Source organism: Mycteria americana, chromosome 5 (genome assembly GCF_035582795.1).
Source record: "Mycteria americana isolate JAX WOST 10 ecotype Jacksonville Zoo and Gardens chromosome 5, USCA_MyAme_1.0, whole genome shotgun sequence".
In the NCBI taxonomy this organism is placed as follows: Eukaryota; Metazoa; Chordata; class Aves; order Ciconiiformes; family Ciconiidae; genus Mycteria; species Mycteria americana.
The window spans coordinates 7,059,456-7,077,659 of record NC_134369.1 but is presented as its reverse complement, the minus strand read 5'-3'; the positions used below and the strand labels follow the sequence as shown (position 1 = coordinate 7,077,659).

General features: G+C 41.8%; 1 protein-coding gene across 1 annotated transcript in view; it reads left to right on the top strand.

Moving 5' to 3' along the window:
• Positions 1-18,204, top strand: part of LGR4 (leucine rich repeat containing G protein-coupled receptor 4) — an 82,968-nt gene that overhangs the window by 46,805 nt on the left and 17,959 nt on the right. Inside the window, exons 3-4 of the mRNA XM_075502032.1 lie at positions 4,673-4,744; positions 6,339-6,410. Of these exons, the coding sequence (XP_075358147.1) occupies positions 4,673-4,744; positions 6,339-6,410 (144 nt within the window). The remainder of the gene's footprint in view (positions 1-4,672; positions 4,745-6,338; positions 6,411-18,204) is intronic.

Here is an 18,204-nt window from a genome sequence, read left to right as displayed (position 1 = left end):
GGCATGTCAGGATTGCAGTCTGTGTCAGTATTTGAATTTTCAGCGTGGAAGTAAGATTACAGTTGATCTATGGAAAAAGTAGCCCATGTATTGTTATCAGAGACGAGATCAACAGATGAGGTTAGGAGGATCCCAGAATACCGCCACAGGAAAAAAAAAAAAAAACCAAACCACAGCAAAACCACTTTGTGTATGTGCATGATATCTTCAGAAGGACAGAAGGAGACGTAATTCTTTGCTCAAGTAACCTGGGGTTCACCACCATCTGGGATGTAAGGCAAGCAGAGAGGTTTCCAAGAAGTTTGTATTGCATCCTGTCAAAATGAGAGTGATGGTTTTAATTGTTATGGACAAAAATGTATCCCTGGGACATCCTCCCTGATTTTGGAGTGACACCAGTGATTACCTTGGCTCAGTTAACATGCAGCCAGGTTGCCAGACTCATAATTGCAGAAGTTTTAATTTCCCAAAAGAGACAAAACAGTCTTTGCTGCTTTCAGAAGAGCTTCAGTGCAAGAAGCTATGCTTGCTGTGTACTCTGGGAACGAGATACCATGGAATATTATTCCCCAGCCAGACTGTATCCAGATTTCTGTAATAACAACAAGGTATCCTCTGCATCTGGAGATCATTTACTGTGTCACTTAAAAGAATGATTAGAGGGTATTGCTCACCTATATATGACAGGATAGCAGAAGTATTTTGTCCTCCGTGTGTCCTACTCTGTTATCCTGCTATGCTGAAATTGATTCTGTCTATTTGAATTTGTCCAAATTTGCAGAAATTTTGTCCCATTGAAACACTTTTTTTTGTTTGTTTGTTTAAGTAAAAATAGAGGACTACAGTTTTCAATACCACACAATTACAAGGAGGTTGCCAACATAGAAGAACGATACTAATGTGGTCACACATTACAATTGTGATTCCACTGCAGAAGCCTCCAAGGTGTAACTCGGCTGGGCTATTTCAGGATACCTGCAGTCCTGGGCAGAGTTTCCAAGCAAGGGGAGTCATGATTGAGTTAGCAGGAAAACTCTTGGTCAGCGTGATACACGTTTACACCCCCCACAGATAGATGATGTCTGCTGCTGTGTCTGTGTACAGTGAGAAGTAAAAGACAACAAATTAAGTTTTTTGTGGCCTATAGCATAGCAGGGCACTTTATAGTCATCTGTTGAATTGTCTTTACTGTCTTTGTGGATGAATGTGTTTTACAGTCCTCTGCCTTTTGGAAAAAGAGCTCAAACTAGTGGTGATGCGCCTTGACTCAGTAACTATAGCTGGACTTTTAGACCAGGTCTCTGAGACTCTTTCCACTCAAAATGAAGGGAAGGATGGGTACTCGGCTCTCGACAGCGTGGATGTAGGGCTGCCTTCAGGTAGCTTTGTAGCAGTGTGGAGTTGTCCCACCGTGGGCTGGTCCCAAGCAGGTTAGTCAGTCTTGTTGCAAGGAGATGAAGCTTGCTTCCTTTCTGTTGTGCTGGAGTTTGGGGCTCGGTAAAGCTGTGATTTCCTTTAGACCATTTACCGTGAATGCGAGAGAGACAGAAAGAGAGAAACAGACGTGCTTTTTAAATACTCAAATGTTTTAAACACTATATTTGAAAATCTGAATGTGACTTTTTGAGACATGCTGAAAGGAGGTAACGTGTGGAAAACCTGACTGGATGATTTCAGTGACGTCTTAATTTATAAGCTGTACGTGCACTATATTATACGCCATTAATGTTTCATTTCTCTTTAAAATGAACCTGGTTATGTAAAGAGAAATCTTTCCATCCTCCCCGCTGCTGCATGCTGCAGCGGAGGGAAGCATGTTGAGAGCGGCGTATGATATGTCGGTCTGTGCCTGCCGGAGAGCTGCAGTTGAAACCTCCTAATGAGCAGCCATGCTCCCCAAGGCTAGGACATGAATGATAAATGTATATTTGGCAAGCTGATTAGTAAAGCCTTTGCACACTTGGCTAGTTGTATCCTGTTTCCTGGAAAGTTGCCAGATGGAGGAGAAGCGGAAATGTAATGGATTGCAGGTTGTTTTTTTTCTGTTGGTTGGTTGCAAAAAGGCTGAATAAACAGGAGTTGCCTTGAGGCAGGCGAAGTCTTGCTATTTGAAGTCACGCAAGTCTTGCTCTGGCTCAGCTGTATTTTGTTTCCAGTGCTCTGTAGGTTGTGTTAGTGACACACAGTGAGACTGGGGGAGGCTATTCAACTGGATTTAGTTTAGCTTTTTTAAAACAAATCATAATCCCCAGTCTCTTTGGGGCGGGGGGGAAGAAGTTACAGCAGATGCGTGATGAGCCGCACACCAGCCCGTTTAACGGGGAACCTCGGCAGAGCTCTGCAGCCAGAGCTGCCTGACACACATGTACCAGGGCTGCCACTTCTGGAAGCCTGTGGTAGGTAATCGACATCAACTAGTAGTTCTTGAGTGCCAAAATAATTCGGTGCTATAGCCTCAGTTAAACTTCACTTGATTTAAGGATTTATAGTTTGATGTTTTGAACACTCTTTAAGATAAACATGTGTTTTGCAGATCACTGGCTCTCTGGTGTAGAGACCCGGCATGTTTCATCAATATTTCTTTCTGTTTACAGTGAGCTTCTTAGGAAATTGTTAAGAAGAAAGCCATGAAATATTGCAAACCTCCCTCCACGTCCCCCATATAAAGTTAATACAGTTGATTTGGGCAGCTGCTGACAACAAAGTGAATTTTAGGGGAGTGTTTAGTTGCCATCTGGAATTTTTCATTCATGTTAAAAATTCAAAGTATTTGAAAAACCATGTCACAGTTCTGAAATCCTGAGGTTGTTTGCAGACAGGAGATTTCAAGAATAAGTGTACATTGATTCTTTTTATTTTTCTTCTGGTTTCAGAGCTGTTTGGTTATACACAAGCCATGGAGACAAACTTTTCTCAGTAGTCAGGAGAGGTCTTTTTTGTTTGTTTGGGTTTTTTTGTTGTTGTTGTGGGGTTTTTTTGTTAAGACAGAAGAAGCTGTGATTTAAGCATACTTGTAATGATGCCAGAGCCATAGCTACGGTGATTGGGGGGTGTGTGAGAATACAAAGACTAAATACCAAGGTCTACTTTAACAAATGATAGTAACACGGTTTTCTAAAATCGAGTAGTATCTGCTGTTGCTGTCACCTTCCTGTTCATGAGAAGCCGTGCTCTTCTCTCTTGGTGTATAAATAAAACCATTTACCTTTGACAAATGGATTTGATAAACATAACTAGTATCCTCTCTATCAGGCAGCATTTTATTAAGTCATTAATTGTGCTGAAAGCAGATTTATGTAGGCATCAAATTCTCTGGGTAATCTCTTTTATGTAGTTAGAGACCAAGATAAAAACGTAATAACATTGCTGTGTTCTGGCAAGCTGATACTTTAGATGATGCTCTTGTTATTTCCTTCATTTGCCTCTTGAAAATAATATTTTCTCCTTAGTGTGCTGGCTTGCTTCACAGTGCCCTGTAACAGCAGAGATGGGTTTTGGTATTCTGTAACCTTTGTTAAAGCACATTGACTGTTTTTTAATTATTAACACTTACTGCGTTGTACATAGTATTTCTACTGGATTATTTCATTGTACAACCTTCTCCAACATTGCTTTTGCTTAGCTTGGATATGAAACCAAGTCTGAAAGCAAATACTTTGGCTGAAATGATGGCATCTTTTGGCAGCTATGGATTACCAGGTGTTCTGCATTATTGTCTTTTTACCCGTAATAAAATACCTCCTGTCACAACTATTAGCAGCTCAACAAAGGTTGGACCACACAGGGTCTGCTGGTCAGGACAGAGGTAAAAAGGTTGAAGAAAAAAAAGGAGTGGGGGAAGGCGGAATGAGCTATTTGAAAGCAGCTGTTTTGGCTGCTGTTTCTACTTTCCTGCTTTGTCTTCTGCAGCATCTCCTGTATTTATTACTTTTAATATCATGGTGGTTTTCACAATTTACTTTGTGTTAGTATCTAGCAGTGCAAGTTTGAAACCGGCCACATCTTGAGAGAGAGCAAGTACGGCTGAGAATCCTGTTCCCTTTCTCCCTCCCCCAAAACAGTTTTCTTTTCTCAAAACGTTGTCCAAATAGCTGACCAAAAAGATGAAAGATTACCAAGATTACCTCTTGGTAATGTCAGCAGGCATCCTGCTGTCAGTTGTCAGCACCGGGAGTGTGTACCGCCTTCTTGCAAATATTGTCTTCGCTTTTGGGATTCTCATAGAAACTTTTCCCTGCCTCATGCTAGCATCTAGCTATTTTTACTTAACTGCATAGTTTCTTTAGAAACTGCTGTATAGATTAAAAACACATGGGTACCAGAGCATGTGTTTCAGCAGAGCAATGCTGAAAGCCAGAGGATCACGTTAATAGTTGGTAAATGCACTTTTTCAAACCTCGTACCATAAGAAGATTCTTTATCCTTCTGGGGTGTGTGTTTTCTAGCATGTTTGCAAAAGTATATCCATGAGGCTGAGTAATGGGTTCTCGTCATTAAAAATGTGTGATGACTGAAATAACTGATGCAAACTTGGAAGATCATGAATATGGCATAATTGGATGCAGAATGCATAACTGCTTGCAAGATTTGATGTATTGGTGATTTTCCTTGTTACATGACTGTTGAAGTACTGTATTTTGTGACTGAATTTATTATTGCAATTTTTTTCCAGGCGACTGGCTGGCAATGACCTTTCTTTTATCCATCCGAAGGCCTTGTCTGGGTTGAAAGAACTCAAAGTTCTGTAAGTAATTGGGTTTTAGAGCTTCATAGCTAGCTGTATGCTTTCTTAGTGCACAGCCAGCCTGTTTACTGGTAGGCTGGATAATTTTTTTTTCCCTTTCTCTGCTGGCTGCCCCCCCAAAATTACAGCTCTCCTACTTTTTTTTTTTTTTTTTTTTTTTAAATAAAGCTTGCTGTAAGTGGTCATGATGAGCAGCGGTGAATTTGACTAAACTGTAATTACTTCATTTAATTAGAACACTTGCTTCTGAAGTGTATCTTGCAGCAGAAGAATCCTAGGAAGGAAAAATTCTAAAAAAGAAATGTAAAGCTTTTTGTTGTTTTCCACCTTAAGTACCACATTGTCAGGTAGTACTGGTACTTACAGAGGTTGAAAACACTGTTTGACCTTTGAATTGTCCCCTACCAGTGATAGAAATAATTTCCATAATTTCATGCTTCTTTAGGTGAAAATGACTTACTATTAGAAAAAAGTTTCAATAAAAGGTAGAACTGTATGCCCTGTTTCCCATATCCTGTTTTCGTTTCTGAGATAAGAATATTAGTTTCAACTGTTTTCCCATAGATAAGGATAAAAAGAGCTTTCTGTTTGGGGGTTTTAAAAACCTGTATCTAGAAATTGTAGCGTGTAGCATTGTAGCTGATATAAATTTTTCCAATTGCTAGTAGGGTAATAGATAGTTAATTAAACAGATATTTAAAAAACCTGGTGGAAAAGGACCTTGAGGTTGTAAAGAAAGAAGCATAAACAGCATAAGCAGGGTACAGGTTAGGAAACTGCCCGTCTGCAGTCCTACTTAATGATGCTTTGTAAATTGAATGCAGTGTGTCAAGGCTCTTGAAGGTATCTCCATCAGGATACTCAACACTGGAGGTGCCTGAAATTCTAGCTGTTCTTGAAAAATTTGGAACTTGGATATTAATTAACAGTTAACTTACTTGTCCACTTGCATTTTACCCCAGTATGCACCAAAATCTAATAATATTTTATAATGTGTGAGATCTCAGTTACATTCTCTTTATAAAAAAACTCATCATGCAACATGTTGTCCCATAAGAGAAGTTCTTAAAAAAACCCCAGTATAACTTAATTCAGCTTGGCTCTGGTTTCATTTTGTGTCTTTTTAATGTTATGCCCAGAGGTGCTTTGTTGTGAACACACTTTGTAAATTAGATTGTTAATGCATTGTGTATCGATGCGGCTTTAGGAAAAATTAGACATTTGTGTATTTTGTAGCATGTATAGGAAGATTTCACAAGAAAATAATAAAATATCATTCATTGTAGCAAACTTGTACTAGTGTCAAGTTGTTCAACCTCTTCAGTGAGTTCCCAGGGGAATTTCAGTGTATTACGTCAGAGGCTTGTTCTCTGCAACGTAATGCAGGTAATTAATGAGTTGTAAATAAAACCAAAATGGACCACTTTCTTTTTTCATCGTTGCCTTTGGGTATCTGGTCTTGATAATTCTACACGCTTTGACATATACTATAAATCTGTGAAACCGTAACAGGACCGTGGGCTCTTCTGTCATCTCTACTGTTGATAAGGATTATTGTCAAATTCTACTTTACTAACACAGTGGATTTTTACAGAACCCTACAGAACAATCAGCTGAAGACTATACCTAATGAGGCCATCAGAGGATTAAGCGGTTTACAATCCTTGTAAGTTTTCTTACTTTGCTTTTGTTCTTGCCTTGTTCTCCGAGTTCCACTTTCAGTCACTGTGTATACGTTTGCTTCATTCTATAGGGTTTTGAAGTATAATCATGTATGTCTAATAAGGTACCTGGACATTCTGATATTGCAATTTCAAATGGAGAAAAGTTTCCCAAGTAAAGTTCATGAAGAATTTTTTCATTATCTTTGGTGGGGTGACCCAAATCCAAACTCTTTCAAAACCCAAACCCAGGTACAAGATTGGCGTATAAATGCAGTGGTGGTGGAGTTAAACATTTATCATCCTCCTTGCATGTCCTAAGGTGTTTAAGCAATTTTAAAATGTTGTGCAAAAATGAATCATGCCCAAGTCTTTTGTATCTGGAGGAGGGAAAGGGGTTTCTGGGAAGGAGTATTGCTTGAGACATGCATAGTATTGGGTTTACTGGAAGGTGTTGAAATCACGCAGACGGTTATGAACACCTCAGCCATTATTGCTAGTTGCTCATAAGATATTTCATATGTGCTTATACTATCTCAGGGCTTATTATGTTTTATAAGGCATCTTAATCAGGCCTTAATAGTTAGTTACAGCTCTCTAGGTGGTAGATGCTTATCACTGTGATGAGGAGGTGGAGGGGGGAAGGGCTTCAAAATTTTTCCTCCTTTCTACTTACCTACAGAGACAGAGGGCAGATTATCTATTCCCTCTGTGCCAAAATTCAGGTTTCTGGCCTAAGATCCTGTTTCTTTCAGTGTTGCATCAGATTATGGAATAGTTTGGGGGGGGAATCAGTTTTGCAAAATAGCTTTGCAAACTACTGCGCAACTTTTGCAAGGGTGCTTTCTGCATTCCCTAGACTTGGATCTTGGCCACTACCTTTTCGCAGTTGCTCAGGTATTCTCGCCTTTTCCATCTGAAGAAAGCACAGTAAGCAGCAGCGGGCAGAATAAGTTTGGCTGCAGATTATCCCGCTGGGGAGCAGGAGCCTGTGCAGTGCAGGGCCGTGCCACCTCCCACTGCAGCCACGGACCTGCTTCTGCTGGGCTGCTCACCAGCGGGGATCTCCTGCGCGCGACGGCGAGCGCGGGAAGCACGCAGCTCGTAGCAGGAGAGAGCAGCGAGTTTGCCGTGAGTTGGCATGGACTTTTCCAGGTTTTTGGATCCAAGAGTAGGACGGATGGAGGTTTCCATTTGCAGCCATTTTGCCAGTTTAATGTCCACGTTTTCCTCTTGTTTTAGTGTGTGTGTAGAAGAGGAAGACACCTTGGTGTGAGGGCAGCAGTCTGCTCTGTGCAAATACTATGCATTGTAATAAAAGTCCTTCAAATTACATGATGTGAATAACCCTTTAGTAATTATTAAAAAAAAAAACCAAAAACCAACCAAACAAAAAACCCCCAAAACGAAACAAAACTCCTTCCTGGCTTCCAGCATTTCTGTGATGTCAAAAAAGAAACTACTTTAGTAAATACTCTTGTTTTCTACAAATAATCCGTTTCATTTTCGATGAACATGCTTTTTTCTCTACTTATTTACAGTAATGCTTGTTCTCTAATTAAGGTTTAAAATACTAAATCTCCAGTTGCTGAATTGATGGTAGTTTTATGTGCAAAAGGGAAGAGACAAAATTAAGGGAAAAATAATGCATGTATAAATTAAGCTAGCATCTCTCTCTTCTTAAATTCATATATTTTTAATATGTTTGGAAACAAGATGATGTTAGAGCCTTTTAAAAAAAGCAGACATTTTAATTGTTGGAAAAAAAATAATGGAATGATTATGTAATATTATATAATCTAACCAGTATAATAGCTTGACATAATATCGTTGTAATTAAAAAATAATAGTAACAATTTAAAGTGTGGTGAGGTTTCCCTTCCTGGGAGCTTGGTTGTTCATAGGCAGATGATAAACTGTATCAAGGAAGGTGAAAAAGGAGAAAATTGGGTTAATACTTGTTACTTCTCTTTCTGAGGAAAACCAGATTGAGTTTTCAGAATAGCTTTTAGAAATATGGGGGGCAAACCCAGTCTGGAAGCCGTCAGTGTCAGAAGCTCAGAAAGATTTTTCTTCCACTGGTGTGGATTACGCTTTGGGTTGTCCCTCTCTCTGTTCCCAAGAGCGATATGTCTGCATTGCAAGATCACCGTAATTTGTTAGAATTGGCAGCAATTTGAGAATAAATTGGTTTTTGAGACAAGTGTAGTGAGAAATGTAAAGCATTTTTCTGATGCAATTTGTTTACTTTGCCAGAATGCATTTCTGTCATTTTAACAAGTTTCAGGAAAACTTTTGGTTTATTGCATCACTCATAAAATTACAGTGTAGTTATGTGTATCCCCTACTAATGCAGGGAGCACCTTCTGGCAAAGGAATGTAGGGCTGGTCCTCTGAATTTTGTGTGTGAACATGGAAACATAAGTGCCAGCATGCTGCTTTATTAATTAAAAAAGAAAAAAAAAAAAAGGAAGAAAGTGATAATTTTTTCCCCCAAAGGAATTTGTGTCAAAAATGAATTTAAAGCCCCTGAGCTGCTGTGATCTTCTTCTAAAACAAATAATTCTTTGCAGAATAGATGTTAGAAAACCTGCTTCTACCTTTTTAATATATAATCTCCATCCAAAACCTGCAAGTTTAAACATCACTTAACTGACTCTCTTTTGGCAGTTTCCCAGTTTGCTCTGAAGTAGGCTTTAGGGGGATTTTTTCCTGGTGAAGACACAAATTACTTGCTCATAAAACTTTATAGTATATTGATAATCATTTGGTTTGCAACTCCTGTTGAACTATCCCATTTCTCTCTTAATGTGCTCCAACTTCTAGCTGCGTAGGAAGACGGTTGCCACGCTGTATGTATTAACGAGCCCAGTAAACATACCTGGTTGGAAATAAGATGGTTACAGGAGCTTCATGATCTCTAATGTTTATATTCTAGCTGGCGAGTAGCCAGCCTGGTTCAGAATACTACACGACAGCTCTTTATTTTCTGTTTACATTGGATATTTTCCCAGCTCTGGCCTCTGAAAGAGAGTTAGAATAGAGTCCTTTATTTATGGAGGAAATTTTGCAAAATGTAAGAGTTTTACTGAGTGGAAACTCGCGGTCTAGCACCCCAGAAAAGTTTATCTGGCAGGATATCTAGCGTGGCCAGCAGGAGTAGGGCAGTGATCGTGCCCCTGTACTCGGCACTGGTGAGGCCGCACCTCGAATCCTGTGTTCAGTTTTGGGCCCCTCACTACAAGAGAGACATTGAGGTGCTGGAGCGTGTCCAGAGAAGGGCAACGAAGCTGGGGAAGGGTCTGGAGCACAAGGCTGATGGGGAGCGGCTGAGGGAGCTGGGACTGTTTAGCCTGGAGAAAAGGAGGCTGAGGGGAGACCTTATCGCTCTCTACAGCTACCTGAAAGGAGGCTGTAGAGAGGTGGGGGTCGGTCTCTTCTCCCAAGTAACAAGCAATAGGACAAGAGGAAATGGCCTCAAGTTGCACCAAGGAATGTTTAGACTGGATACTAGGAAAAATTTCTTCACCAAAAGGGTGGTCAAGCATTGGACCAGGCTGCCCAGGGAAGTGGTTGAGTCGCCATCCCTGGAGGTATTTAAAGGACGTTTGGATGAGGTGCTTATGGACATGGTGTAGTGGTGGTCTTGGTAGTGTTAGGTTTACAGTTGGACTCGATGCTTTTAAAGGTCTTTTCCAACCTATACGATTCTGTGATTCTGTGATGTATTCTCCCATTGAAAGATGCCATGCTGTCTGGGACCGTGGGACTGCGCTACTGAGACAGAAGGCACCGGTTGCCCAGCTTGTGCCCGTGGCTTTTGGTAGCAGAAAAACCTGACAAATAAGGAGCTTCACAAATGTAAACAATAGTCTCGGTGCATTTCAATTACTGCAAAGCATCAACAGTGTATTTTTGTTATCACAAGGTAATGAAGTGGCGTACTTCGTACTTTAGATCCGGAAATGGTGTCGGTGAGGTTTATTGGCGATCCGAGGGTCATATGGAGAGCCAGAGGCAGTGGGTGGGTGTGCTGCTCCCGCAGCGTGTGCAGAGCCTGAAAGGACCGGGAGGCCGTTTCAGAGGGTCACTTGTTTAGGTGCCTTAGCATAACAAGCATATTTGACTGCGATGACTTTTTTTGGTAACACTGCTTATTCTGAGCTTCGACTCAGAATGGGAGGATTTGTAAAGTGGTTCTGTAAACTGCAGCAACTTCTAGGGTTGCTCTGATTCACCCCAGAAACCCAGCTACATATGAATTTTAAGTCATAGCACAGAATATTCTAGTACAATGTTCAGTGTGTGATGAATACTGGAACTGCGTTATTTAAACAAAGACTTTCAGATGCTTTGGAAAGGAGAACTGTGTTCCATTTAGACGCAAAAACTGCATTGCTGCTAATTTTACTAGGCGTTTGCCATCAAATGCAGGAGTCATTTTTGAAAGCTTGTCAATAGCTGCTAACGTATCAGAGGCAATTTACTACAATTGTAGTTCAGGAATCACGGAGTTACTGTCCCTGCACATGTGCACACATGCCCACGTGCAGGGAATATTAGAGCGTTCTGCAGCGACAGTTCAAAGCACTGCAGCTACGCTGTTATGCCAGATCCCCAAATTGTGGGTAGTGGGACCGTGCCAGTGCGGTACTTGACTGTGATAGCTCCTGCCTTTCTCTTTGTGTGGGTGTTCACCTGAGCTGCAGGGTAAGTGTCTTCATGCATGTGGTCAGCAGTAATTTTCTGCAGTACCCGGTAGCAGTTCTGGCTCCCTAGCCTGGTCTGCTCGCAGCCTCCGCTGCAGGATCATAACCAGTTTTGCAGTCTGCCTTCCTATCTCAGAAGGCTGGAGCAGGCTTGAGGCAGGATGCGGCAGGAGGCATGAACGTGCTGAACTGGAATGCGATTACATTTTCTGGGAGAGGGAATCGGCTTGGCCCAGGCAGGAAAGACTGGGGTCCTAGTATGGGATTGAGAGAAATGAGAGCAGGATCTTGCTTTGCAGGGTAAAAATGTATGGAAAAGGGTGGGGACAGAGGATGGAGGCATATTTCAGTCAGGACACATTTTAAATGTGCTATAGCACATATCTACTGTAGCCTTATTATTATTTCTTATTTTAGGAAGGATTCCTTATACAGATCAAGTTACATCTGTATGTATTAAAACCAAAACAAAACCCAGATCAAATCTAGAAACATTCTGCTGGTACCACAATGAAATGGCACAGCTTTAAGCGGTAGTTCATGTTGGTGACAATTTCAGTAACGTAAACCATAAGCACGTTGAAAGGTGTCAGAAGGGAACATCCCTGAATTTGGAGAGGACAATGCAAACACTGCCTTGTATCAAAAAATACACAGTTCCCTCCTAATTCTGCTAATTTTTTCTTAAAGTGTGTTTTATAGCATCTGGTGATAATTTTGTGATTCTGGATTACAGAGTTTTGAAGGACAGGGCTATCTGTAAGGATAATCTTGTCTGGGAGGCTGTGGAAGGTGTTCATTAACAACGACTAGATGAAGTTAATAAGTGTTATATGTTCTTATATGTAGTATGCACCATTAACAGTGGCAGGTGGTTTTTCACGTAACCAACTTTGAATGGGTCGTCTTCTCTAGAGGTTTTTTTAGTTCCCTACTTCACTGTTATTACAGGGTTAAAGAGGACCAGCCCTCAGGTGAGTCTGTGTTAAGCTATAGGATTAAACTATGGGAAAGGGAGAAATTCACACACATTTTCTTTGTAACCTGCAAAAACAATACAAACTTAAATATGCTGAATACGCTTTTCTCCCTTGCATTTTTTTAGAGTAAAGAATGTATAAGAGCATGTTTAATTGTGCTGAAAAATCTTTAAATATGAGCAGTTTAAATATACTGCTTCGTGAAGTTTACATACTTGCTGAATGACAAGAATCTCATTTTTCTGTGCCATGTTCACTTTTAGAAGCTGTTCTGGTTTTCTTGAGAGTGAGGTATGGGTATTTCTTGTGAGCTTCAGGAATCTCTGGGATTTTTGTAACCTTATTTTTTTGAACTGTCTGGGCTTGCTTAAGGAATTGCTAATGTTTAAATAAAACCGGGGAAATTATTTAGAAACAGAATGATAAGAAACTTAACTGGGACGGTGGAAGTTACACAGCATGTAGGTAAAGATCCGCTGAATCCTCTGCAGGTAATTTGCAGCAAACTGTGATCTCTGGTACCATCTTAAACGTTTAAATGGAAGAATAGATATGCTGGCACATCAGTACTGGTGGTTGAAATAGCTTTGGCATGTATCATTACTTTCTGAGAGTTGCTGTACATTTGTCTTTGAATAAAGCAAATCCTTGTATGGATGTTATCAACACATAAGGTACAGAGAGCTGCCGCTTGATACAGTGAGCAAACGCACTGAGTATTTTAAAGTACCTCTGTTAACATGGTGGGTTTATTGCCTTGCATTGTAGCAGAATTTCCTAGGTACCAGGCTTATCAGTACTCAACTTCAAAACCTAAATATCTACTCCAGTGTTATTTGAGTGATTTCTTTGTGGTTTGTGAAGGAGCACTTTAAAGAGCGAAGTTCTTTAATATCGCCATTGAGCAGAAGTGGTTTAACACAAGAGTCGGGAGTGATTTTCCTTTTATTAACATCAACATTAAACTCTTGCTATTAGGACGAGGCTGTTAAAATTTCCCAGTCGCTGAAGCCTGGAAGGCCGAGGGTGGTCACAGATGAGAGCTAGCGAGGCTGGGACAGTAGCTGCAAACGAATCTGCGACAGTCTCATCTTCCCAGGCAAATAGCGTTAACAAAATGTGTGGCAGTACGTTCATAATGAATATTATTACCAAGATGACGTTTATGAGATGTATCTTGCATCCGCAACACCCAGGTGGGCTTCGCGGCAAGAAGCGTGGCCGGCTCCTTGGGGAGCATCTACAGCGATGGCCACTGGCATGCTCTTGGTGGTTTGCCCCGGCAGAGCGAGGGTTGACCATAACATGCCTGGAGAGACTACAGGATGAGAGCAAAACACAGGGGTGGTTTTTCTCCCCCTACTGAGCTTTGTGCCTGGCTCTCCCCCTCACGTTCCTGCTCCCTCCAGACCGGCTGGGATCACGCAAAGCTGCAGGTTTCGCAGCCTGGCTGTGGTGCGACCCTTCCTGTGCGGCCGAGGGATGCTCTGCCTCTTGCCTTGCCTCTTGCCTTGCCTCTTGCCTTGCCTCTTGCCTTGCCTCTTGCCTTGCCTCTTGCCTTGCCTCTTGCCTTGCCTCTTGCCTTGCCTCTTGCCTTGCCTCTGCCTGCTCCGGCGGGGAGGCACGCTCACTGCCTAGCACCTGGCGTCTTTCGGAGGATGGGAAAAGAACCCAGCAGAGGAGCAGCACCGGAGGGACTGGGCAGCCGGAGGAGATGTGCAAGCGTGGTCCTGGAGGCCTCCCCGGCGCTACCCACGAGGGATGCGGGCTGTAGGGGGCCTGCTCTAAGCGGTGCTGCTGGCCAGCCCAAGCGGGGCCATGAGAATCCTTTCCTTCTAGCCTTTTTAACCCTGTAAGTAGATGCTGTGCCCAGTAACAGTGCTGCTGTGCCCGCTTCCTTGGCAAACACCTGCTTTTGTGCAAGTGTCTGGCACAGCAGTTTCTGCTGCGGTTCGGTGCGGTGCAGGGGTGCTTCTGAGACCAGGAGAGGAGGGGACTTGGCTGGGATGTCCCGAGGAAACACTGAGGAGATTTGGTGATACTATTTTTTTTTTCCTTCCTTAAGCTCCCAATGCTTCAGAAATGAATAAGTTTATCAAAGTTTTTTTCCTGCCTTCCCCCCCTGCCCCCCGTACTGTATTAAAAAGGCTGGATGCCATGCTGTGCCACCTCCCAGGTATCTGCTGTCCATATGCTAACGTACTCCTGGCAGGCCTGGCCTGAGATTTGTAGTGAAAAACTTTATGAAAATTTGAAATATTCTGGAGTCAGAATGGTAATTTTGTATGTGTCTATTTTACTATATAAATACAAAAATTCACATATATGCATGTGTTAGACTTTGGAACTTTTATTCATTTGAATTGAGGTAGGAGTTCATATTTAGTTTTACAGTTTCCTTAAAGCTGAATTAATTGTTTGAAGACCTTTAAGTTGCTATGTTCTTTACTTGTTTTACCAATATATCAAATACTGATGTAAGAGCTGCTGAATATGTAGGCTTCTATCATCCTCCTGCTCTTTCTTCTTGTGGAGTTGGAGTTTGTGTGAGCAGGGAACCTGACAGGTAATAAAAGTGAAGATGACAGCTCTGCAAGTGAACTCTGAATTTATAGACTAAAATGTAAAGGTCTCTCACAAGCCAGTGCCTATAGGGAAGCTGGAATTGGAGTAGCTTCTGAAAGATTAAGGAATTTAAGTACATGTTGCAAGCTCTAATTTAAAGAACGTAGTCTTATCTTTAACACTTTAATGGAAAAGGACAGTCTTTGTAAAAGTTCAGTCCAAGCAAAGAATGTTACTTGTACTTTGCAAGTTATTGGAGCTGGTGAATACTCCCTTATCCCAACGTAAAGAAAAGGTGTGGTCCTTAGTTGTAATATTTTGTGGAAGTTGTCAAATATCTTAGGTTTGCTTTTCAGTTGTTTCACAAAGTACTCCATTATGTGCATTTCACATTAAATAGAAGCATTTCAACTGTATTTTGTGCAGTGAACATAATGTAAATAAGCTTTAACCGTTTGGAAGAAAAAAAGAAAAAATAACGGTAGCGTATCAGGCTTTTACACTAAGAGGCATGAAGGAACACAAAAAAAGTGGATGAGACAGAAATGGCTGAATTAGTTAAAAATAAGCTTGAGGTATGACAACTAATAACAGAAATCCAGCACCAATAAATTATTTTTTGTGTAATCATAATAATATCCAGTTTGGTTCTTTTGATGCCGTGCTTGTTTCTATAACACTTGTAAATCACAGGTTTTCCCTTTAAAACTGTAAATGCAGCTCAATGAAAACTCTGTGCAAACTGTCTGTTTTCAACTATTTTGTTGATATATCCGTCGGCCTCTGGGAAAACCTTGGGCTAGCACAGTGATCTTCAGATGCAGAGATCAGGAAGTCGCTATGTAAATGGAGAGTGGGAGAGACGCACAAATAATCACAGCATGACGTCCTGTCTTTCTCCTTGACTTTGGCTTTATGATTTGGCATCGCTAATTACTTTCAGCTCTATTCAGACACTGCATTTGTTAAGGTGATGCCAAATGTTTGCAAAGAAGTGACAGAGAGCCAGAAGAGTGCCCTCTTTCACCTTCCAAACCTCCCTGCTCAGTGGCAGCGGTGGGTGGGGGTCTTCTTGCCCCCCCTCAGTTTTACTGCTGTGGGCAGGAGAAGATGAACACGACAGACTTGGATGGCTGTGGAGAGCCATCAGTTTAAGATGCAGAGTTACTTGGGTACTCGATCCCTCTGCGCTGGGGGACAAGGTCTTGGCAAAGCAAGCCTAGGGATGAAGGGTCCGTCATCTTCTCCATGAACCTCTTTGTTCTCCCTGGCTAAGAGTTCGACTCCTTCGTTGCGTGCATCCGTCCTTCCTCTGGTCATCTTCTGCTTTAACTGTGGGAGAGGAGGAGCCAGGGCTTGGGGCTTCAGTGTGCGTTTGTTTTCCGAAGTCTGCTTGAGTAAATGGAATTTAGCAAGGAGCACAGTGAAAGTACAAACATAGGCATAGACAAGTAGTCACAAGGATTGAGGCCTGCCTCTCGAGTATGCTGCTTCGCTTAAAAAAAAAAAAGGGGGGGGGGGGAGGCAGGGAGAAATTAGTTGAAGAGAAGACTCGGATATGTTTATTCCACTGGAAAATAATTCTTTTGATCTTCAGGGAGGTGTGTGAATTTAGGAGAGAGAAGAAAGACAGGTAATTTCTAGTTTTGTGGTGGGTTGGTTTTTTTTTTTCCCCTGAAGCAGAGCCACAGGCTTTTTTCCTTAAACACCCCCCCCCCTATTTTTTTTTCTTTATTATCATCAGACAATTAATTTCTCTGAAACGTTCCAGTCTCAGTACAGCCTAAAAGCATTCAAACAGAATAGTGTACACACCTGTCAGACCATGGGGCAAATGATAAGGGGATGCCAGTATATGAACCATAGGCATTAGCTCTTTGATGTACAGCTTTAGAGCTAATGGCACCTCACTCATCTTAGGAGAGAGCCTTTGACTGCAGACAGTTTTGTAAGTTCCCACTTACATTGGTGTATTCATTACTTAATTTGATGCATTTCTTGACTTTTTTTATTACATGAAAATTCAGCTGCTGACGTTTTTCCCTAATAATTTGAAATACTTAAACCATGTGCATCACAACAACAAAACTCTCTTTCACAGGAATAGATTAAGTGCTTTAATTCTTGATCAAGCTTGTCTTCTGCCTTTGAATTCAGCATGTCCTTTAAGCGTTGGGGTCCAGAAGCACTTTCACTACTATTGAAGCTGTTGTGACTGTGCCTGGGCACAAATGTAGCGCAGTCCCTTGGTCCGCTCTGCCAGCCCAGAGAGGGACGGGATGAACGGCTGGAGGCAATGACTTCTTAAACTAACCCAGCTAGACTTTCAAGAGCATGTCTGATCATGGCTTTAGAAACACAGCGAATGCTTAATATAACTCAAAGCCTGTGCTGATTTGTATCGTAATGAACATTGATGCTAATGTAGGAGCGTATACATGTTTTGTCTCCCCAGACAGCAGCATGGCTGGTACACCAGCCATTTCAAAGCAGTTATCCAAGGTGTTTTCTTCCATGTTTACAGTGAAGTCACCACGGTTCAGCTGTGTGTTGACCTAGAGAAGACAGCCTCTAGGTCAGAGGACAGTCAAACACTGCCTGTGGCTCTCGGCCCTGTGCTGGCTCGGAGCTGTTACAGTTCATTTTTTTCATCTCGTGGGCCATCACTGCTGACCTTTCCTCTCATCGCCTTAGGAAGAATAGCGTTTTATTAATGTTTTGCTGCTTTCCTGGGTCATCCCTTGCTGCTGCCCATTCCTGGGGCTTCTGCCTGTGTAAATCCAAGCTTAAGCTTTTAGTATGGGTGGTTTTCCGCTTTCGTCCCCAATGCATCTGGTTTTGTGGTATAGTGTAGACAAACTTGAACTGGTCCCTGTCTGTGCCTTTTACCTGCCCTGGTTGCCAGTGATGCTATCCAATAACTTCGCTGCTAATGTAGGAAGATGAAAAAACAAATTGGTTCAGAGCGTATTGCATGAGGAAGCAGCACATGTCATTTTGCCTGAGAGTTTCTGTTGTCGCTGCCAAAGCCATCAGACAAGGAGTGCAGTATCAGGTTTGTCAGTCATCATGGATAAGGATTCTAGGTGGGACTCTGGCAGTAACACCTGTGCCTCCTGTTGTGAGGGCTTCACATCTGGAGTTGGAGCCGAGGACGTGCATTTTAGCCTCCTAGGTTTCCAGGTGTGGAATTGTTTTTTTGATGCTTTGAAACCTGAAGAAGCTGTGAAACCCAATAGCATAGGTGAGCCGGTAACTGTAGCAGAAGTAATTGTCGCACGTGGTTTGACTTTCTGTATGAAAGATATAGCTAAGTCGCTTTTCACATGTGTTACTGCTGCTAATGCTTGCAATCGGAGTTCGTTTGGGGGAAAAAGTGTGATGGCAAATCCAATAACATACAATAGTCAACAGTGCTAATGTGCTATTCTGCATTTATTTTGTGGAGCATTCTAGAAAGGACCAGGTGCAAAAGTGAAAGACATTTCTTAGTTTCAGTTGATGACATACTGTTTATTTGCCAGGATGATGCCTAACTGCTTTTA